Source organism: Eschrichtius robustus, chromosome 11, assembly GCF_028021215.1.
Source record: "Eschrichtius robustus isolate mEscRob2 chromosome 11, mEscRob2.pri, whole genome shotgun sequence".
NCBI lineage: Eukaryota > Metazoa > Chordata > Mammalia > Artiodactyla > Eschrichtiidae > Eschrichtius > Eschrichtius robustus.
This window is the reverse complement of record NC_090834.1, coordinates 22,610,008-22,633,415: the sequence shown is the minus strand read 5'-3', so window position 1 is coordinate 22,633,415 and position 23,408 is coordinate 22,610,008. Positions and strand designations below refer to the sequence as shown.

At 41.7% G+C, this 23,408-nt stretch overlaps 1 protein-coding gene across 1 annotated transcript in view; it reads right to left on the bottom strand.

Annotated features, from left to right (window-relative positions):
* Nucleotides 1-225: 225 nt before the first annotated feature.
* POU2AF2 (POU class 2 homeobox associating factor 2) overlaps nt 226-23,408 on the bottom strand; it is a 35,363-nt gene continuing 12,180 nt past the window's right edge. The window contains exons 3-5 of the mRNA XM_068554066.1: nt 4,629-4,671; nt 1,808-2,106; nt 226-627 (exon numbers count right to left, since the gene is read on the bottom strand). Coding sequence (XP_068410167.1) covers nt 226-627; nt 1,808-2,106; nt 4,629-4,671 — 744 coding nt within the window. The remainder of the gene's footprint in view (nt 628-1,807; nt 2,107-4,628; nt 4,672-23,408) is intronic.

Here is a 23,408-nt window from a genome sequence, read left to right as displayed (position 1 = left end):
GGCTGTCTAACTAGAATATGGTCCCTGACACACTGAATTCACATTGTGGTGTGTTTCAGTGGGGTTATAGTGGCAGGATCACAAATAAATGCCATTATCGTCCATTAACAAAGGGTGGCACGATGGCTTATCCTGAAAATCCAGTTCTGAAAGAGCTGCCACACCACAACAGTCTGTGAATACAGACACTGACTCAAAGAAAAGCACAGAAGTCCTCTGGCGCGCTCAGTAAGCTCGGCGGCACTCATATGCCCCCCATGCCAGGCTCCCATCTTCTTTGGTCCACAGAGAAGGGTCCTGGAGGACAGAGGTGTCTGCCCCCTCGTCCGGGGAGAAGGGCCCCACCTTGGGTGGTGGGTCATTGGACATTGTCATGAAAGAGGTGAAGGGGTAGGGGGATGGGGTTGGGTACCCCTGCATGTGGTACAGATCCTCCAGTGTGTGCAGAGGGTAGGACAGAACCCCCGCTAGGGGGGCCCCCCAACTCGAGCTCCTGTGCTGGGCAGTGCTCCCCGACTCTAGCTGGGAGAGGCAGCCTGTGCTGGGCGCCAAGCTCTGCAGGGCATCGGCCGGCACGGGGTCTGGCTGGCTGAGGCCTTCGGGCACCGTTCGCTCCCACGAGTCCCTCTGAGGAGGATGGAAAGGTCACTGGGGTTAGTCATTAGGTGATCGTCGGACATGGGCAGATTTCCTTCCCAACACAGGGTGCTGCTGGCCCATGTCTTCCAAAGCAGACTAGGTGTCCTCCCTCTGCTGTCCAAAGCCTCCTTACCAGGCAGCTCTCCCCTCTGGTGTTTGACATTGGCAGTGAAAGTTTTAGTTCCTTTCTTACTGTAGAATTAGATTGTGTGTGTGTGTGTGTGTGTGTGGAGAGAGAGAGAGAGTCCTTTCCCCAGAAAACATTAAATGTGAAGATAATAAAGTGAACATTTTGACAGCGTTTCATCATTTACTCGTGGAAGAAGTAGACTCTAAGCTACACAGTGGGCTTCTGAGTGGGCTACGAAGGCTACCTGCCCTCCTTGAGCAAGAAGGTAGAGCCTCATAGGCTTGGAGCTGGAAAGATTTGGGTTCGATTCATGGCTGGGCCACTTACTACCTTCCTGATTCTGAGTACTTCACTTTGTGCATCTGTGAGATGGGGCTTTAATAACTATACCCTGAGTTGTTGCAAGTATCAAATGAACAAATGCACATAAAAGTTCCTGGCTGCAGTAGATACTCAATAATGTTAATTCCTACTCTCCCACAGCCTGTTTTGTCTAAAATCCCATCTCCAGAGATTCATGCCTTTGTGGTTGAGGGCTTTACAGTATAAGAAAGTTACTAGTATTCTTCTTTATGAACTCATCTCTGGAAGGACTGCGAGAGAACAAGGTTCTAGAGGGTAGAAGTATCGTGGGAGAGGGGAGGCAGGGAGGGGGAGGGCGAGAGGAGTCCTGATGCACCTGCCCTGGCTGACAGCCTCGCTGTCTGTGAGGTAACTTCAGTGCTCTTTCCTTACGCACGGGAGGAATAATGGGGAAACATCTGGCACAATCGGTAGAATATTAACAAAATGGATATATATCCTGTTTTATCAGTCGTCCCCGCCCAAATCCCTGGATAGAGCTTCCTGCCGCGTGGCTGGCACGGATCTTTGGGGAGGGCTCCCTGGGCGTGGATCCTGGCATCTCCCGGGGCGGCGCAGAGCAGCCTCCCTGGGGTCTCCGGGGCGAGCAGACCTGGTTGCTGAGCACATGGGCTGACCAGGGCCGCGGGAGCCCCGACGTTAGTGACCCCCTAAACTAAGCCTCTGCATACTCACCAGCACGAAATGTGCGGGCTCGCTGGGGAAGGGCGGCGGCAGGAGCTGTGGCAGGGGTGAGGCGCTGAACAGGGAGCCGCTGTTGGGGGTCAGGGCCGTGGGGCGGTGGTCCCCGTAGAGCTCCGGGAAGTAGGAGTCCAGGTGGGCCGGGTGGCCCTGCCCTACCGAGGACTCGCAGGCAAAGTCCTTCGCCACAGTTCGGGTGCAGGCATCGTTTGCGAACTGCTTACTGTTGTGGAAGTCCGAGTCGGATAGGAGGGATCTCCTGTCACCATAGTAACCTGACATCACCCGTGAGCCTGTTGCCAAGGGGAAAACAAACGGGCAAAAGTTTCCTCGGAGGAAGTCAAGGCATCTCTGTTGCAGCCAGGTCTCTCCACGTGTGAAATGGTATTTCCAACGCAGGCCTGACGCCAAGGCCAACATTTAAATAGATAAATAAATGTCTTGAAAGGCATTAAATATAGCGGCATCACCTCTTTTAACTGGTCCAGCCCAGATAATTCATACCTTTAAAGTTCGCTCTGCCTTTGGGGATAAGTTCACTTTAGATGGAGCAATAACTGTTCAGTGTCTCTCACTTCTTGTGCACCTTCAGTGTGCCAGGTGCTGTGCTAGGCGCTGTGCTTATTCTATCTCTTTGGGCTTAAGGAGATAGAATAAGAAGCCCTTGGCATTTACATTTCATCTAATGAGGTATCTTTTTCACAGCTTCTGAGCTCTGCCCCCATAGACACAGGACCGTTTGCAAGAGGCTGCTTCTGGGGCATGTTATGTGAGACTCAGCATCTCTAGATAAGGTGAGACAATAACCCCGCCCCAAATCAGAGGCAGGCTGTACTCTTCTTCTAATTTTTTTTGTACACTGGCCGTGACTTGTACTATTAGGCACCAGAAACGGCTGCTTGCTTTGCTTCTGTGAAGCAAAGTTAGAGGACCACAAAAAATGTTTTCTGGCTTTGATGAGTCTGGTGTTATTTGCTGCCCTCTTGTGGCCACGTTGAGTCTCTCACTCAGCTCACCTGGGCACCGCAAGCGTGAGAAGGGATTGCGTGGCACAGAAAGCTCCCCTTGGTAGAAACCTGGAGAGGCTGAAACTGAGAAGAATCTCATTTAAGGTAAGGCCAGTGAAATGGTCCCAGAGGAGAAGAGATGTATTTGCTAAAGACTTTCTGATCTCGTAGCTCAGTTGTAGCAGGAAACCCTTCATCACTTAGAACATGTTCAGGAGCACAGACTCAAGGGGTGTAAAACTGATTTTTTTTTCCCCAGCTGGCGGTGGGTGTGATCCAATTAGCTACGACCTACTCCCTCAGGTCACAGAGAGGCTGAGCTGAGAGGACGATGCGGGTGCTTGTCTTTCTCACCTTCCCCAACCACAGTGGACCGCTTCTGAGCTTTGTCCCTGCCCACCCTGCCCACTGTTTCACAGGGAGAGAAGAGAGACTCATCAAGACCCTCCTTCTTATTACCCTGACTTAGTCGTACATGACTCTCCAGACACAGCACTTTGGCCTCTGCCACCTGATGTGGCACTTTGTATTATGCTCGATACTCTCTTACCTGAGTTACAGCCCTCTTTCCAACCGACCTGCAAGCTCCATGGGGGCAGAGCTTATGTCCTACACATTTTCTGTAAACCCAGTCGTATAATACGGTGTTCAACAATTACATGTGAATTTATTCATTCATTCAGAGGAAATCAAAATTCCCTGTAGAAACTTAAAGCACAATTCCACTCACTCCACTTTCATCTTAAATTCTATAGCCCCAAACTTCTAATCTGCTCATGAATTTGAAAGCTGCAGTTATAGGTTTCATCGTAAGCATAATTCTCCAGAAAAAAAATCTGTGCAAGTGAAAATTAATATCAATAAATAAGGTTTTGTTTCATGCCATGAATTTATATCCACAGTAGTGGTTAAGGCTGAGAACAGAATGAAGAATAAGTAAACAAGGCTTCCAGGATCTCATGTCTGTATTTCCAATTTCCAAATAAAAAAACACAGAGAAGAAAACCCTTTGCTTTTTAAGCATGTATTTTTCTCCCTAAAAAGAGGAAGAATAATTCTAGATGATAACAGAGGCTGCAGAAATTTTCTTCTGTAGAATGGAGCAGATACAACCAGATTCCAGAGACAATAAATATGATTGGGAAACACAGCATAGAGACATTCAGATATGTGGGATCGTCTCCTGCTCTTATTCCTTTCCCTTATCCAGCTCTGAAGATTACCAAAATTATTGAGAAGCCGTATGCCCTTCTGAGTTTGGGATCTGGAAGGAACATGTGTGTGTGTGTGTGTGTGTGTGTGTGTGTGTGTGTATGTCTACATGTGTATACACACACATGTGAGAGTGCCCCAAATTATTATTAAGAATGCCCCTATTCCATTCCACCAGGAGTACCTAATGAGACATATGTATTAAAATGAATGTAAGATGCTTAACTAAGTGCCTGGCATATAGAAAGCACCAGTAAATAATTGTTATTCCACCTGCCCTCAAGTCTCTCTCTTTCTGTTCTGAAGCAAGTGCATAATCTATCAGACCACAGTGCCAGAATCTTAAACATTTTAAAACTGTATCAAGGGCTTAATTGCTATTGCTTTTGCCCAATAAGCTTATGCTGGACAGAATGCGTTCCAAATTCAGGAATGACTGAATGAGGTCTGCCTTCCCTGATTTTACATTTTAAAAATAAATGTTTTAAAGCTGCAAAATTTTGAAAGTGCTGTAAGGCAGCTATGAAAGAATGCAAGCCTAAATGCCTGATTTAGCTCAAAAGGGAAGGAATTGCCCCTTGAACTGCAATACTCACCTGGCATTGGACCAAACGGAGACTGAGCAGAACTGACACTGCCCTGGAAGACAGAGGGGGCACAAGTGTTTTCTTCTTTAGTTGCAAGTTTGAGCTTAAAAAAGTTTAGGAATACATTTTACAAGCTTTATTTTCTGCTACTAAGAAACATTTTAGGAGAGGTTAGCTTAGAGGGGTGTCAAATGAGAGTTAAGAACACAATACCAGAAAACAAACAACGGACAGAGAACCACCAAAGTTTTAGATTCTGATAAACTTGCCAAAAAGCAGAGTCTAGATGAAATAATTTATCCTTTGGTTTTTTTTTTTTTTTTTACTGTTTGTGTTAATATCCTTCATCAAACATATATCAATGATTTATATAAATACATACATACATGCACACACAAATATGTTTGTATTTGGTTTTAACATTGAATGGTCACTTTTTAAGCTGTCTGCCTCCATGTAGAATGGAAGCTTCACTAAGGGTAGAGACCTTGACTGTGACTTGTTCTCAGTGTCCAGAACAGAGCATGATTCATCACAGACACAATAAAAATATGTGGAATAAAAATAGCCGTCAAAGATCCCGCAGTTTAGTGAGCATAGGAGGTTGAGGGATGTTGTCAGTTGAATTATGTCCCCTGAAAAGATATATTGAAGTCCTAATGACCAGAACCTGTGAATGTGAACTTATTTGGAAATAGAAAGTTTGAAGATGAAACTAGTTAAATTAAAATGAGTTCATCCTGGAGGATTGTGGGCCCTAAATCCAATATGATTGTTGCCCTTATAAGAAGAGGAGAGAGACACGCAGAGACACACACACAGAGGGGAGAAGGCAGTCTGAAGAAAGAGGCAGAAATCTGAGAGCTACAACTTCAAGCTAAGGAACACTAAGGTTTGCCAGCAACCACCAGAATCTAGGAAGAGACAAAGAAGGATGCTCTCCTAAAGCCTTCAGAGCGAGCCTGGCCTGCCGACAACTTGATTTTGGACTTCTAGTCTCCAGATTTGTGAGACGGTAAATTTTTATTGTTTTAAGTTATTCCATTTGTGGTAATTTGTTACTGTAGCCCTAGGACACTAATACAGGGAGTGATTGATGATGAAACAGATAATTCAGTGTAGTGTGAGAAGTGGCACTGTAGAAGTAAGGTGGGCTGAGGTGGACACCTAACCAGTATTAGGGATGGGATGGGGGACGTATCCTGGAGGAGGTGTTGCTTAAGCTGAGCGCTGAAGGAAGAGTATCCAGGTGTGCAGAGTCTTAAGATATACAAATGCAAGCTCTGGCTCCAAGATGCCCAGGAACAATGTTGCTGTTGTAAAAGGTGAGTCCTCAACATCTAGTTCTTTGGATTTGAACACTTAGTCTTGACCCTCATAATCCTACAGACTCTCAAGAGTTGGAAGAGATTTTACAGAGAGTCTCATTCAACTACCACTCAAGGCTGAAATCCTCTCCATGTTATCAGCCCTGGGTGCATTTAGCTTCTAGTGGTGGAGAACTCAGCACCCTCTGAGAAAGCCTATTTCTTCTTTGGGGACCTCCAGCTGTGATAAAGTAGGCTGAAGAGAGTCATGTTCTTAATTCTAATCTCCTTGGTCCATACAGAATAAGTTAAACCCTTCTTCCATACATAGCTCTTCAAATATCTGAAGATAACCCATCATTTCTCAACTCTCTTAATCAGTCTGGGCTGCTATAACAAATACCATAGATGTGGTGGCTTAAACAACAAACATTTCTCCCAGTTCTGGAGGCTGGAAGTTTGAGATCAGGGTGCAAGTATGGTCAGGTTCTCTGGGGGCCCTCATCCTGGCTTGCAGATGGTTGTCTTCTCACTGTGTCTTCATGTGGCACAAAGAGAGATCATCTTTTCCATTTGTCTCTTCTTATAAGGGCACCAATCCCATTCATGAGGGCTTTGCCCTCATGACCTAACTACCTCCCCAAAGGCCCCATCTCCAAATACCATCACACTGGGGATCAGGGCTTTTTTTTTTTAGATTCCATATATATGTGTTAGCATACGGTATTTGTTTTTCTCTTTCTGACTTAATTCACTCTGTATGACAGCCTCTAGGTCCATCCACCTCACTACAAATAACTCAATTTTGTTCCTTTTTATGGCTGAGTAATATTCCATTGTATATATGTGCCACATCTTTATCCATTCATCTGTCAATGGACACTTAGTTTGCTTCCAGTGATGAGGGCTTTAACATATGAATTATAGGGGTGGGGTACAAACATTCCATCCATAGCCCCAAACTGGAATTGTATCTTCTTCAGGTAAAATGTCCTCCAACTGTTCAGAAGTAGCACAGTATTTGAGAGTGAAGACTCTGGAACCAGAGTGTGTGTTTGAATCCCAGCTCTGCCTCTTGTTAGCTGTGTGATCTTGGGCACATGAAGATTAAATGTGATTTTATGTGTCAAGCACTTAGAATAGTTCCTGGCTTAGAGTAAGGAGGATGTAAGTATTAGCTATTATCACTCAGATGCATTTTTATGTCTTTTCAAATCTATGGTATATTCCTCTAAACATGTTTTCCTATTTAATAAGTTAACACTTTCTTTTTTTGTTAAATTTAATTTATTGACATATAGTTGATTTACAATGTTGTGTAAGTTTGTACTGTACAGCAAAGTGATTCATTTATGCAAATATGTTTTTTTATATTCTTTTCCATTATGGTTTATCACAGGATATTGAACATAGTTCCCTGTGCTATACAGTAGGACCTTGTTGTTTATCCATTCTATATATAATAGTTTGCCTCTGCTAATCTCAAACTCCCTAATAAACTAACAATGGCAAATGGCAGAAGGGAACTCGTGGGCATGCAGGGTCAGAGGTGGGTGTAGGTCAGGGTACTGTGATTCTTATATGGGAAGGAAAGGATTTAGTGATTAACTATAGAAGCACTTGTGTTTGGGCACATTTTCCCATGTTGCCAGGGCCCATGTTATCCAGTGTTTCCCTCTGATTTCCAGCTCTGTCCGTCTGTGTCTTTCCTCCGAGGCCTGTGCCAGGGCCCATTCCCTCTGGCTTCTGCCTCAGCCTCCTTCACTGGTTAAGCAGGGTGTGGCAGGGCGTAGCCGTCCTGGGTGCTGCCTGGGGAGATGTCCTTTTGCTCTCCTGCCTCTTTTCCTCTCTGCCTGCTCCCTTAAACTGCTCTGGCCAAGGCCGGGGCCAGGAGGAAGGCTTCTGTGAGACGCAGTGCACATGCCCAACCTGATGGACAGAAGTATCTGCACCTGTCAGCCATGCACTGGTTCACCAGCTGCTGTGGCTCTGCCCTGGCCTCTGCCTGAGGCATGAACAGAACTCAGTCTGTGCCAACACGGCCCCTGCAGCTTCTACCACCACCAATGCCACCAACAGTCTTCTTATATCCCTTCTTCTTCTTCTGCCCAGTTTTAATTATTACTGTGAAATTGCCAGCACTGTACCCCCCACCCCAACCCAATTTTAATACCTGAAGACTCTACAAAGCTTTCATAATTACTAGCCTAGTTGATTTTATTTATTATTTGATGAAAAGAAGCCTCTTGTGTTTGTTTCTCCTACATACTTTTGCCCTTTACCTGCTGTGGAAAGTAAACACTCTATTTCCATTCTTTACGATTAGTCATAAAATTTTACCTGCGTATTTAACAAAGCTGACAAACAGTATCTTTTTAAAAAAATTTATTTATTTTATTTTATTTATTTTTGGCTGCATTGGGGCTTCCTTGCCGTGCACAGGCTTCCTCTAGTTGCGGAAAGCAGGGGCTACTCTTCATTGCAGTGCACGAGCTTCTCATTGCGGTGGCTTCTTTTGTTGTGGAGCACGGGCTCTAGGCACACAGGCTTCAGTAGTTGCAGCACGCGGGCTCAGTAGTTGTGGCTCGCGGGCTCTGGAGTGCAGGCTCAGTAGTTGTGGCGCACGGGTTTAGTTGCTCGCGGTGTGTGGGATCTTCCCAGATCAAACCCGTGTCCCACTCATTGGCAGGCGGATTCTTAACCACTGCGCCACCAGGGAAGTCCCTACAAACAGTATCTTAAACCTCCCACTGACAGACAAGATCCTTAGGACATTAACTCTTATTGCTCCTCTCCTAATTTACACGAGTATGTATTTTCTTGTATTTTAGCTTGTTTCTTTTTATTAAACCTCCACAAATTAGACTTCATAATTATTTTCATCATCATTTTGTCAAGTAAATCTGTATTAGATTTACTTACATGTTGATCATTTTCTTTGCTTATCTGTCCTCCAAACTTTTTTTCTAGATTTCATTTTCCTTCTTCTGAAATAACCCTTTAGAAAATTCCTTATCTGTAGGTGGTGTTGGTGGTAAACTATTTCAGTTTTTTATTTATCTGAAAATATAATTTCTTTTGCCCTTGTACTTAAAAGATACTATTTTGGGGTTCATAATTGTAACTTTACAGTTATTCTTTTGTCAGCACTTTAAAGATAGCCCTCCACTGTCTTGTGGCTTCCATGATTGCTGTTGAGAAGTTTGCTATTAAACTTATTTTTTGTAACAATCTTTCTTTCTTTTCTGACTACTTTTTAAATATACTCCCTTTGTCTTTATGGTTTTTCAAGTCCATCTCATTTTACCTTGAGGTTGATTTTTAAAATGTATTCTGCTTCTATAGGGTGTGCTTCATGTGGCTGGGGATACATGTCTTTCAGAAAAGTTTCAACCAACCTCTCCTTAAATATTGCGTCGCCTGTATTATCTGTATTGTCTCCTTCTGGGTCTTCGATGTATGTTAAATCTTTTACTTTTATCCCCTATATAGTCTTAACTTTTTGTTACTTTCTCTATATCCATGATTCTATGTTCTATATTTTGGGATAGATGGGTATAGATTTCTTCAGCTCTACATCCAGTTCACTAATTCCTTCTTCAACTGTAGCTAATTTACTGTTTAACACAAACATTGAATTTTTTTAGTGTCAATGATTAGATATTTTTTCATTTCTAGAAGTTCCATTGATTTTTAAAAAAATTTGCTTGGTCTCTTGTTGAGTGTTCATTATGTATTATGTTACTGTTTATTTTGTATTTGGTAGTTCTAATATCTGAAAGTCCTGGGAATTTAACTTTATTGTTTATGCTGACTGTCATTCTTAGTGACTTGTTTCCTTGTTCATTTGGTGATCTTTGATTGAAACTCATATCTGGTTGACCTTTATCTATGAAAATCTGGGTTCCTAACTTGAGGTTGTGTTTCTCCAGAAGAGTTATGTTTATATTTCTTGGGAGGCAGCTCCCTTCCAGGTTCCCTGTCCCAGGTTCAGCTCCCCAATCTTGGCAAAAATAGCTCAAGAACCAGTCTTCATGTATCAGGCTAATTTGAACACCCTTCCTTAGGGGAATCTGCCTTTTCAGTGTGATCATCTTCTCATCATTCTGTGTCCTTACTTCTGCTCAAACATTTTCCCCACCTTCCGTGCTAACCTTCAACCCAACCCCCCCTGCCCCAAACCCCCTAGCTTTGGTGATTTCCCTTACTTCCAGCCAGCCCAACAAATTAGCAAAATTTGTTTTATGCAGAATTCTATTTTGTTTTGGGTACCATCTCCCCACCTCCAGACTGTTGACTGCCTGAAGCAGAGTCAAATCCCTAAGTATTAAAACTAGAAGTAGATACTGTCCTATTTTACCCACAGCAGCTTCTATTTTTAACTTTTTATTTTTCTATGACTGCCAACATTTTCCAGCAGAGATTTAGATTATAAATAAAATTCATAAGCACGCACTTGTAGTAATTTCATAAGCACACCATTAGGCACATGACCAAATGTGCTATATCTACTAACTCATTTAATTATCACAACCACCCCAGAAGATAAGTAATGCTATTTTCATCTTGATGAGGAAATTGAAACAGAGAGAATAACTCAGGTTCCCCTGCAGGTAGGGTTGTTGTTAGTGGTGGTGGGTGGGATCAGACAAGGACCTTTCTGATTCCAGAGCCTGTTTCTTAACTACCACAGCATACTGCCTTCCAAGAGCTTTCATAACTTGAAAATAAAAGTCGGAAAACATCATAGTTTAAAAAATTAGTATAAAGGAGACTTAGGGACATTCAGAGAGATCATATAATTATATAAAAGCTCACAAAGATCTAGTGGGATTTGTACTTCCCTGTGTGTAAATACTACCCTGGGGGGCTTCCCTGGTGGCTCAGTGGTTAAGAATCCGCCTGCCAATGCAGGGGATATGGGTTCGGTCCCTGGTCCGGGAAGATCCCACATGCCGCGGAGCGACTAAGCCCGTGCACCACAACCACTGAGCCTGTGCTCTAGAGCCCACAAGGCACAACTACTGAAGCCCGCGTGCCTGGAGCCTGTGCTCTGCAACAAGAGAAGCCACCGCAATGAGAAGCCCACGCACCGCAACGAAGAGTAGCCCCCGCTCACCGCAACTAGAGAAAGCTCACGCACAGCAGCAAAGAACCAACACAGCCAAAAATAAATAAATTAAAAAAAAAACTACCCTGCATATATATATGTGTGTATATATATATATATATATATATATATATATATATATATATATATATATATACACACACACACACACTCTTTAGTCCTTCAGTGGATATTCTATTTTTGGGGGGGAGGTCAGTTTTATTAAGCTATAATTTACATATAATAAAATTCACAAATTTTAAGCATACAATTTGATGAATTTTGACCACTTTAACAAACTCTTATGACCCACCACCATGATATAAAACATTTCCATTTAATTATTTATAGCTGTAATTAGTGCTGTGCTCTCTATAGTGGCCTGGGAAATATTTAGATGGATAAGTAATATAAAAAGCAATGATAACACACAACTTCAGTTTGTCTCACAGAACGTAGACGAGATCTAAAGGGCTTATGTTGCGACTGGGAAGGATTTCACTAGATAGATTTTAGAGCTGGCGTCCCAGATTTATAGGTTGAGAAAGAACAGCTTAAAACATGAGCCTTCGGCACGCGCACTAGTTATCATTGCTCATGTGAAGGGAAAACACATTCCTTTTCACCTTGTTCAAGATATTGTATTTGGGACTTCCCTGGTGGTGCAGTGGTTGGGAGTCCGCCTGCCAATGCAGGGGACAAGGGTTCGAGCCCTGGTCTGGGAGGATCCCACATTCCGCGGAGCGACTGAGCTCATGCGCCACAACTACTGATGCCCGCGCGCCTGGAGCCCGTGCTCCACAACAAAGAGAAGCCACCGCAATGAGAAGCCTGTGCACCGCAACAAAGAGTAGCCCCGGCTCGCCACAAATAGAGGAAGCCCATGCACAGCAACGAAGACCCAACGCAGCCAAAAATAAATAAATAAATATATTAAAATAAAAGATATTATATTCACGCAGTTGCATCTCACCATACTAATTCTCCAGAAGTAATATTGAAATTAATATCGAAAAGCCCATAAATTTTGACAAAGCGAGTTGGTATATAATTTTATTTTGCATACTGCAAACAACAGGATCCTGCAATGCCAGGTAGCCAAATTTAGAGGTTTACATTTGAATGAAATTTGCCAGTCTGCAACTTCCTGTAGCTAACACAGCAGCCTCACAGCTGCCCCAAAAGCCCCTCCATGAAAATGAGTTAATTTGAACCTACAGGTTACCACGGTAGTAAAGTGATAAGATTAGGAGTTCAGTACATTTATTGTCATTTTTATGACCCTATAATATTTTTAGATGCCAACCTAGTTGAAGGACTATTTTGAAATGTACTAAGGAAGAGAGCTCCAAGTAGCATAAGCTTTTCCACACTGCTGTATATTTTAAAAATTCTGATTACATAGTTTGAAAGTGTCTCTTTAAACTTAAATATATTGCTATTAATGCTTAAATAAAAATCATAGCCACTTGTGAATAGCTGTGATCCTTTTTCAAGGAATTCACAGTATATTTAATTTTTCATTGTCATCATATCTATGGTTGGGAGAGAGGTGGAACTGATGAAATACTGAACATTTTAAAACCATCTTTTAATATCTGTTTTGAGACCCACCATAAGTCATATGATTTTCCTCCAACTTTGAAATGAATATAAAGTTAATGCCAGATATAATGCTGTGAGCTTTTAAATGGACACCTGTGTTAGGATGGAATACCTTCTTCCTCCAGAAGAAAATGCGCATGGAGAATTAGATGCCTTAGTTAATGTGACAAGCATGTAGTAGAACTGGGGCATTCTGATTGGTGTGAAATCTTATACAGTGACTAAACTATACCATACCTGTTCTAATAAATCTTACTAGTTTTGCAAAGTTTGAAAAAGGTTTTGATTTATGGACCAGTTATCTGAGTTACTGATACATAGTAATTTAATCATAAATAAGAAAAACACTCCATAATGAATAGGAGCTACAGTTTTAAGCACCTACCATGTGCCAGATGCTTTATATGATGTTATCTTATTATAAAGTAGATATTATCATCTCAAGTTTACAAAAGAGGAAACCAAGCATCAGAGAAGTTAAGTAATGCATCCCAAATTATCTATTTAGTAAATTACAGAACTAGAATTTAAACCCAAACTCTCTGACTCTCAAATTTATTCTCCTTTAACCTCTTAATGACATAACCAGTAGGTTCTGTGCACTAGCCCTTCCATCACACCAAAGATATTTATTGGGCACCTCTAATAAGCTAGGCACAATGCTGAATGTTTCAGGTGCTAGAAAAAATGCAACAAGGGCTTAGATTAGTATCTACTTAGGGACACAAGCCATTTGTGGTGGATTAAATATGGCCAGAATTACTTTGCAGCTCTTCCCATCGATATGTTAGTCTATCTCTCTACCCCTTGAATCTGGGATGGTTTTGTGACTTGCTTTGACTAATAGAATGTGGCAGAAGTGATGTTGTGTGAGTTTCAGAGTCTAGACTTCAAGAGGATTTGCTACTTTCACCTTTGCTTGCTTGAAATTCTGCCTTACAATTTCCTCTTAAAGAGTCATTCTAGGACTTCCCTTGTGGCGCAGTGGTTAAGAATCCGCCTGCCAATGCAGGGGACCCGGGTTCGATCCCTGGTCAGGGAAGATCCCACATGCCCCGGGGCAACTAAGCCCATGAGCCACAACTACTGAAGCCTGTGCGCTCTAGGGTCCGTGTGCCGCAACTACTGAGCCTGTGTGCTGCAACTACTGAAGCCCGTGTGCCTAGAGCCCATGCTCCACAACAAGAGAAGCCACTGCAATAAGCCTGCACACTGCAAGGAAGAGTAACCCCCGCTTGCTGCAACCAGAGAAAGCCTGAGAGCAGCAACGAAGACCCAACACAGCTAAAAAATAAATTAAAAAAAAATTTAAAAAAACCCCAATGTATTAAAAAAAAAAAAAAGTCAGTCTAGCTTCCTGGAGGATGAGTGAGTGTGTGGAAGTGAATCCAGGCACCCTGCTGACAGCTAGCACCAACTGCCAGACATGGAAGGAGCCATCCTGGACTTTCCGACAAGGCTGGACCTCCAGTTGAATGCAACTGCATGAGTGCACAGAAGTACACAGCCAACCCGCAGTATTGTGAGAAATAATAAATCATTATTATAAATGACTAAGGTTCAGTGGGCTCTTATGCAGCAATAAGTAACTGATAGAGACATACCCAGGAAAAAGTAGCTCATGGTACAGAACAGTATGTACCTAGTTTCCAGATGCATGGTCCATGCTCTATATACTCTGGAAGTGAGAAAAGGGGCAAATCAATGTGCTAAGGATTTGAATTTGGCACTGAAAGGTGAGAGGATGCAGAGGAGAAAGGAAGCTCCCAGGTGCAAGGAATTTTGTGAACCAAGCACAGACATGGAAAAACATGGCTCTTCTTCAAGGAATAACAAGCAAGTTGGTTTGCCCAGAGCAGAAGTTTCACTTAATTGATTAAATAAAAATATGTTGTGGGGACTTCCCTGGCGGTCCAATGGTTAAGACTTCGCCTTCCAATGCAGGGGGTGCAGGTTTGATCCCTGGTCGGGGAGCTAAGATCCCACATGCCTCGGGGCCAAAAAACCAAAACATAGAACAGAAGCAATATTGTAACAAATTCAATTCAAATTAAAAATGGTCCACGTCAAAAAATCTTAAAAAATTATATTGTGTGCCTACTATGTATCAGGATTGTGGTAATTTCCAGAAATACAAAGAGGAATAAGGCATGGATTCTAAGGGAGCTCACAGTTTCAAAAAGAAAAGAGTTGCAGAAATATATATGTAATTGGTGCAGTAATAAAAATAAGGGTTGAGAGGGCTAGCATTTTATGAATACCTACTTCATGCCAGAGTCTGTATTAGGTACTTTACATATGTGTTTCATCATTTTTAGCAACAACTAACATTTGTGTGCTTTATATACTCTGCAGTATGCTAAAGATTCACATGCATTATCTCATTAAAGCCTTGTCATTAACCAATGAAATAGATGGTAGTAAGTTATTATCTCTAGATTACAGCTTGGAAATTAATAGACGGTATAAGGACTTTTCAAGGTCACGAAGCTAGTGAGTGGCATAGGCTGGATTCTACTAGATCTACTCTAACCATGATTTAGTGCAGGTAGGGGGAGGAGGTTGGGGTTAGGATGAGGGTAGGGGTGGAGGCGAGTTGCTATCTTGAGGGATGACTGAATGTGTCGTACTGTAGGTGATATATGAATCCCCTTTTGAAGGATGAAAAGAAATCAGTAAGCAGATAGGATAAGGGGCTTTGTCGTTGGGGAGCAAAGCAAAGGCTCAAATGTGTGGACAGCATGTCAGAGACATGGAAATGTGTGCAGGAAGTGTGCAGACAGGGAAACTGGGGAGAAGCTGGAGGAGGGAGCAGGAGCCAGGTTATAAAAAGCTTTTTTGAGCCAGGCTGAGGACCTTGGACTTTGTCCAGTAGCAGGCAGTGGTCCTTTAGATGGTTCTTAGCAGTGTAGACGTGCTGAAAGTGGCATTCTAGGAAATTTAATCTGGGGCTGAAAAATGATGGGTCAGAAATGGTTGGTGGGGTGAGCGTATGGGCTATTGCAGCTGAACAGATCCAGTGATACAGGTCTGAGGGGCTCTCAGTAGGGCGGGGTTTTGGGAGGCCAGCAGGGGACATTTATAGCCACCTTTATTTGGCTTTGTGTTAGAGCCTGGCGAGAGCTGATACTCTCCCTGTGGGTGCTAAGGGCTGCTGGCCACCTGTCCCAATTGTACCAATTCCCAGGGCTCTTTCTCTCTTTTCTTCTTTATTCCCATCCTCCCCACTGATAACCGTGTATAAAGAGGGGCCTGGCATGTCTCCCTCATACTGCCCTGTTTACAGAGGAAAAAACTCTACATCCTTAAGTGATTTAATGGGGCATTGTGTAGGTCCAATCCTAAAGCCTATAAGAGTTTGTGAGGAAGGAATATTGAAACATATATCCTTAAAAACATTTACCTTGCATCTATAAAGCCTAGATTATAGGGGATTTATCTCACAAAGAAAGAGTTGTATTTGTGCACCTTGTTTGCAATATCACCACTTCAGGTGACAGTAGGGACTATGTAATTGACATAAGATGGAGACATGAAAGGATGAAGTGCTTTGCTTAGTGCCTTCAAATGTATAGAAGTAAAATGAAGACTAAAAAAGGCCTGTTTAAATTCTCTCTTGGGGGACAAGAATTCACCATGAGAACATTATTTTATGCATTTTTGTAATAGTACATGTAAATATCTAAGATTTTGATGTTCATTAACTTGTTGGTGCAACAGCTTAATATCTTTCTAATAAAATGTCATAGAGAAATTCTGGAAGATTGCACATAAAACTCAGTATGGTGACCCTGGGAAGTAGAACGAGGGAATTGGTAAGCAGGGAAGGTCAGTAGACTTCTATTTTTTATTTTATATTGTTTTATTATGTTTGAAATTTTACCATGTGTTACTTCTGTAATCGAAACAACCAGTTAATAAAAATTTAAAAATAGAATTTAAGTCTTATATCTTTATTGTAAATCTCAAATTAAAAAAAAAAAACTGTGATTCCAAGTGTCTTGCATTTCTGGTATATGAACTATTTTATGCCCTTTGGAAAGTAACACTGTTTACAGAATTCCAGATTTCTGACAGTTTCTTGAAATTTTACCGTTAAAACTCTCCTGCTTGGCGCAAAATTATGTCCAGGCTGCCTCTTGTGGGAAAGTGATTTCTGTGGCTTGAGTTACAAAATGAAACGCTTTTTTTTTTTTAACCCCTGGGTCTCGGTGTGCCTTTGGAATGCTATTTGTATTTATGTAGCTAAGTTAGAACAACAGGAGCCGCTGGGATGCACATTAATAAGTGGTCCTGTACACTTTGGCCAGAGCAGAATCTGCAGAACTTCAGCTCTGCCAGATGGACTCGCCATGGCTGTTTCACTGCAAAATCTGATTATTTTTGCAAGCTGTGTGAAAGGATTCACCACCAGGAAATGTTTTAAATTTCATGATATTAAAAAAAAAACCTACAGAATCAATAAGACAGCTGAAAAACTAAGGTGCTTGCAGAAGGTTTGCCTTTATTATTATTATTATTATTATTTAATTTCTGCAATTGTGAAGGAACAGGTGGCTGGGTGGGGACCATGGACAGCCCTGGAAATGCGGTTCAGTTCTCCAAACAGGCGGGACCGTGGGCTAATTAAAGCCAGACAATGGGCCATTTTGAAAACTTTAGATAAAACATTCATTCAAATGAATGCCAGGGATATAATATGTACTTATGCATTAAAACATTGGCATTTGGAGTTTACAAGGCATTGCCTGCTCAGAAAATGCTTTTTTTTTCTTTTTGAATTCTTTCTGGGCTCAGGAAGGGGGTTAGTTGGCAACATTAACAAGCAATATGCAAAGCACTGCGTTATGAGAGTGAGTGAAAGGTTTGGGGGGGACACTCCCAGGGTAGACACTGATTCCATGTATCAATAACTGGGCAAACATTACAAATGAATGGATCCTCCTGCTGGCAATTCAGAAAAAAGTAGCAAGGGCAAGCGAGATGTACTCATTAAGGAAAAATTATAGTTTTCCTAAGAATTTGATAAACACAAAGAGCATACGTACTTCTAAAATATAAAAAAAATATATAAGAAAAATAAAACATTAGCAAAGCAGAAAGATACACATTGGGTCATCTGATGACCATTTGCTGTGCCCAGGCAAGCGCGAAATTCTTACTAAAGCCAGAACACATGGTAGGAAGGGTTCTTTTATGAAAGTGGAAGAGATGGAAAATAACTTTTATGGTAAATTTTTAGAAATAATAGAAAAGCACGAGGATTTCTTGTAATAGCAGTAGTACAGATAATTTGCACTCCTGTGTCTTCAGAGCTTGCGGACGCCTCTGACGATGGAGTCAACAGAATATACATGTGCTCTGCTTTTACACTTGGCAAGTACAGTGAGGGCTGCAACGGCTGTGATTTCTTCTTTGAATTTATATATGGCCAACTGCCTAAATGTAAAGCATGGATAATCAGTGTGTGGGCTTATTTACGTTCTGCCTCTTTCTTTCTTTGAGGCTTTTCATTGTTATTTAGCACCACCATTAGAATATCAAAGAGAAGTAGCACAGTATATAAATTGTCCAAGTTTGAGGAGGCTTTGGGGGTTATATCTTGATTAAAATTAGATTTTGATGTTAGTAAAGGCTTCCATCTGTCTTTAGCATGGAATTCTAAAAACTGCCCAGGAAATGAGACTATTGGTGGTCCTTCTCTCTCCATCTTTTTCCATTTGTTCATAAGAAGGTAAGAGCAGAAGGAAATTGCCCTCCCCTTTCCTTAGTGGTTATTATATTTATTCAGAGTATGCATATGATTCTTTAGTGTGTGCAACTGTGAGAGAGTGCTGGACACCACGTAGGTTGCGAGAGTACCTAAGAGGTGGGCCAGCAGAGTCAACTGAGCTGGTAAGCTCTGCATTTCCCTGGGCTCAGGGATCTTTTCCAGCCTTCAGAAGGGAGCTGAGATGGTCTCCTCCTCCTCGAGTGGGAGAAGTGACATAGTACATCCTGTCCCAGGAGCAAGCCATGTGATACCAGCCTCTCAGGTCAACTCGGCAACTTTCAGAAAAGAAATCACACCTCAGCAACAGGCAGAGCAGGGCTATAAGATTCAGGCAAGAAGAAGAGGTCAGAGTATAATGGGTTGGCCGAGGCAGGCCCTAGAGAGTTCAAGCAGAGCAGCAGAGAGGTTTCTGCGAGGTCGATGTGGTGTGCTTGGACTCTGGCTCCGGAAATGGTTTCCTCTTTTACAGGGAGGGCTAGGTGCCATGCAAAGCTCAGGAGAACAGGGGTCCAGCAGTGGTGGGGAATGGCAGAGAGAAACTACAGTCTGGAAGCAGGTCCTGGGACAGAGCTAGAGACAGGTTCTAGAAGGAAATTGAGAACTTCTGTGTCCAGTTTCTTCTAAGATGTCTGGGTATCAGAGGAGAGGAAGGTCCTGGCTCTGGTTTGGGCTGGGTGTGGCATCATCTGAGCAGTCTACTGAATTGCTGCAGAGACGGACAGGGATGAGGACATATGGTTGAGGGGGAGCGAAAGCATGATGGGGCCAACAGAATGTATGGAGTGTGAAGGGTGAGCTCAGCACTGAGCAGAGAACCCGAAGCAAAGTGGTTATTCCCAAGATAGCCCTTCCTTGGGCCAAAAATGTAAACTGAAGAAGGCAATACTACTTTGGGTAAAATAAAGACCTGGGTCCAAATCTAAGCTCCATTGATTCCTACATGATTCTTAGTTTTGTCATCTGAAAAATAGATATGAGTGTCACCCTCTTAAGGCTACTGTGCTCCTTGTTGATAAGTGAAATTTACTTTCAAATGGATAAATGAAAATATTTGTCAAGTTTCTATTTCAGAGCCTAGCAGTAAATGATAGCTATTATCATTAAGAATTCTTATTTACCCCAGAGAAAATTGAGGTGATGGAAGGGAACTCAGGCCCAGCAGTCACCGCAACTGTCCTACCCATGCCAATCTTTGACCAGATATTAGTGTAGAATATTTGCACTGCACATCATTGTTCTTGTGCTTATGTGATTTTTCTGTTGCCTATTTCTCTTGCAAACTCCATTTGCAAACTCTTGTCAAACTAGAGGAAAGATGATTTATCTTTTTCAGAATAAATAAGGGACACAGCTTAGCTTTGGGTAGACCCCTCAGGTCAGGGGTAGGGTAGAACATGTTTTGGGGTCGGGAAAATCTAGCAAAGCAGAAAGATAAGCAGCTGTACCCAGTGGGGATAAGGGAGACACATCAAAAACACAGTGAGTACTGGTCCCCTCCCACCCATACCATTCATAGGATTATATGATCCTTTGTAATTGAGGAAATGTAGGCTTAAAAAAGTAACTTGTTAGGTCAGTAAATTGAGAGCAAATCCTGATCAAAATGTTAAGACTTTTATTTCCTTCTTCCTGCTGTGTGAAGTTGGTGTTTTCATAAAACAGTCATCCACGATGGGTAAGTATAATACTTGGTTTGTTATCTAAGACTGGTTACATATTTGGAGATTTAGGAGATTTAGAGCTGCAGGATGGGAGCAGTTGAATCTATCTTTTTTTTTTTTTTTTTTTTTTTTTTAGTTGAATCTATCTTAATGAAATGCACCAAGTTGGAGCTTCAACTCTAGCCATCTCAACCCGCAGAACGGAGGAGGGTGGTATTGCTGAGTCAGAATAAAAACAAGGTTGCTAACTGTCACTTCCACTATTTTGTTGTTTCATTGGCTCATAGTGAATCAATTTTTCGAACCTACGAAAGTTACCCAGTGGCCTTTTGCCAGGTCAATTTATTTATACTCTATTAGAATTTGTAGTAGTGAAGACAAAGTATCTAATTCCCAAGGCTGCTGTTCGGAGCTCACCACTAACTGTGGGTGTCTGCCTTTGCACAGCACACTTGCACGATAAGTAACATTTATCAAATGCTACCACACTCCAGGTACTAGCAAAACCATAAAAGCTGCCATTTGCTGAGCATTTACAATGTGCCATGTACCAGCCGTACCAGGGGCTTTTTATACCTTATCTAATTTAATTTTCATGACACGTTTGTGGTGGGTACCATTCTCTCCATTTACATAGAATGAAACAGAAGTCCAGAGAACTTCGATCACCTTCACACAATAGAGTCAGGTCCTCAGTCTGTCAGACTGCAAAACACAAGCTCTCAACAGTTCTACCCCACTGCTGTTTCTCCTGGGCTGGAGGCTCCGAAAGGATAAAAATGGGAATAGCAAGACATTAGCCAGTTGGGGGAGAGATTTAATAAAACAAGCAATTATCGTGCAATGTAATAAGTATTTTAGCAGATAAGTACACCAGAGGCTCTGGGCATGGAGGGGAGTGTCTGGGAGACCTCAGCAGGCAAGACTAGAACTAACTTTTGAAAGGTCATGTACCAGGCCAGGCCTCCTGACTTTCTCTTCACTTCTCCACCCTATAGACCAAGAGGGTCTACCCACTGCACATCACAGACAGAGTGTGTCCTCTCCCTCTGGACTGTCACCCCCTCCTCGTGTTCTGTTTGGACTCTACCCCTCCTCACTGCTCATCTGAGTTATCGTCTTCCTTCCAAACTTAGCTCAAGGCTCACCCTCCTCCAAGAAGTCTTCTTCCATCTACCCTGTCCACGCCTTGCTCTCCCCCTTTTCAACCTCCATCTTGTTCACTGATGGTCACTATTATGTGTTTGGCACTTGGAAACCAAAGCCATCTTTTAATTTTTAATCACTTATTTCATGTATAATTCTTTCTCCCACAGCTGGACTGTACATTTCTTCAGCTCAGTGAACTTCTTACGTCACTTGAATTCTAATGTTCCTTCATTGCAGTATTTAATATCACTACCATTGATTGAACACATACCATGTGCAAAGCTCTTGACGTATTAAATCTAACCTTGCAAGGCGTGTATTATTATCTTCCTCTGACACCAAGATTAAAGTACCTTTACAGTTATCATACAGTTGACAAATGGCAGAGTGGGGTAGTGCATTCAGGTCATCTTGATCCAGAGCCCATACTCTTCCTCATGCTATGCTGCCTGTACATTAGATGAGAAAATTCTGCGAACCTAAGCGCTGAAGATTCCCAGATGACAGAGTGATCTGAAACTTCAGCTCAAGGACGCTGCAGCTTGAATATGAGCTAGTTCTCAGAGATTCAGATCTACTTCAAATCATAAACAGTGAGATGTGAACATTTGAAATATGAATAATAAAGAAGATAAGGGGATGGGATAAACTTTTTAAAGTTTGAGTATTAAAATTGAATACTGAAATGAGAGGAATCAAACTCTACTTTTATTGGCAAGGACACTGAGGCCCAGAGAGGAGAAAGGAATTGCCAGAGACCACTGATAACCAGAAGGAGGGGGTTCAAACAGACTGAGGAGGCAGCAATTTCCCTTTTGGTGCAGAAGAGAAGTCTCACATGTGTTTTCCGAAGTTTCAGGGAAATCAAAGAAACTTTGAGATGCTGTTATATACAGTTTCCAATTGTTTATTTTCATTTTTTAATACTTCACGAGAACTCCAAATGCAAATCACAGATATGGGCATCATGTTTACACTCGGTGGTAACTGAAATGCGCATGTGATTGGTGCCACAAAACAGCAGCTGGATATAGAACAAAACAAATCTCTAACTAGCTGTCCTGATGGAAAGACAGTTGTTACAGATGGAGCTGGACAATGCACATCTGTTCTACAGTTAAGAGTTCACCGATCTCTCAAGGAAGATCAAACACTTTCATATAATTTATGCCATAAACGCACTAGATGGCTTCCATTCACCTTCTGTTCTTCCAGTTTTTTCCATCAGTATGTACTATTGTCACACTTCTTTCTGTGCTTACAATGTTTTACTTCCAAAATAATTAGGAAAGATTAACCAAGACACCTAGCTGACAGTATGGCTTTAAGGTTAGTATAAAAAGAATCATGCCAAGTGGAAATAGTTAGATTTTGGTCTGTGTATGTATATTATGTATAATTCAAGGCTGATATGATCCAAATATATTTCCCACTTGGGATATAGCTCCTCAACATTTCCCTCAGTTCAGATCTTCTAAGAACAACCAGAAATCGTCACTTGTTTTTCCTCATATTTATGTAGGATATTAACTTAAAACTCACTTTCATATCTATTTCCTTATTGTTCCTCACTATAGCATTTTGATGAATGAGCAGAGCAGAATAGCTATTAGGGTGTCCATAAACCAGTAAAATAGATTAAATATCAGACCCTGATTGCTAAGCCCATTCTTAATTCCCCCCATATTGCACTGAACTCCCCCATTCCACTACTCAAATTTAACTCCAAAATTGGGTCACTGAGCTCCATTTCCTACTTAGCAAGTTTAGAATTTTTTCCCTCATGCAGCTGTTTTATATTTAATGATTTTAAATGAATCTTTATGATAGCTTGGGAAAAATTTGATTAGAAAGTTCAATAGCCTGCAAATTGTTCATTGAATTTCAAAACAAAATGAAAAATTGTGGCTATTAGGCTTACTGCCTCTTCTTCTTTTTAATTTTACTATAGATAACTGAGAGCTCACCGAATTTTGTGATAATATTTAAAATTTTCAATGATCGGTTTTTATGGAATGTCATTGAAAGAGTGTAATTGAAAACAATGCAACATAAACTTACATCAGAAGTCTAAATACATATCTTTTGGTACCAGATGTTGGTGAGTGGCTCATATTTTTAATGATCAGGTCGATAGTATAGTAAAGAATAACCCAGAAAAATTTGAAAAAGAAAGAGGAAACG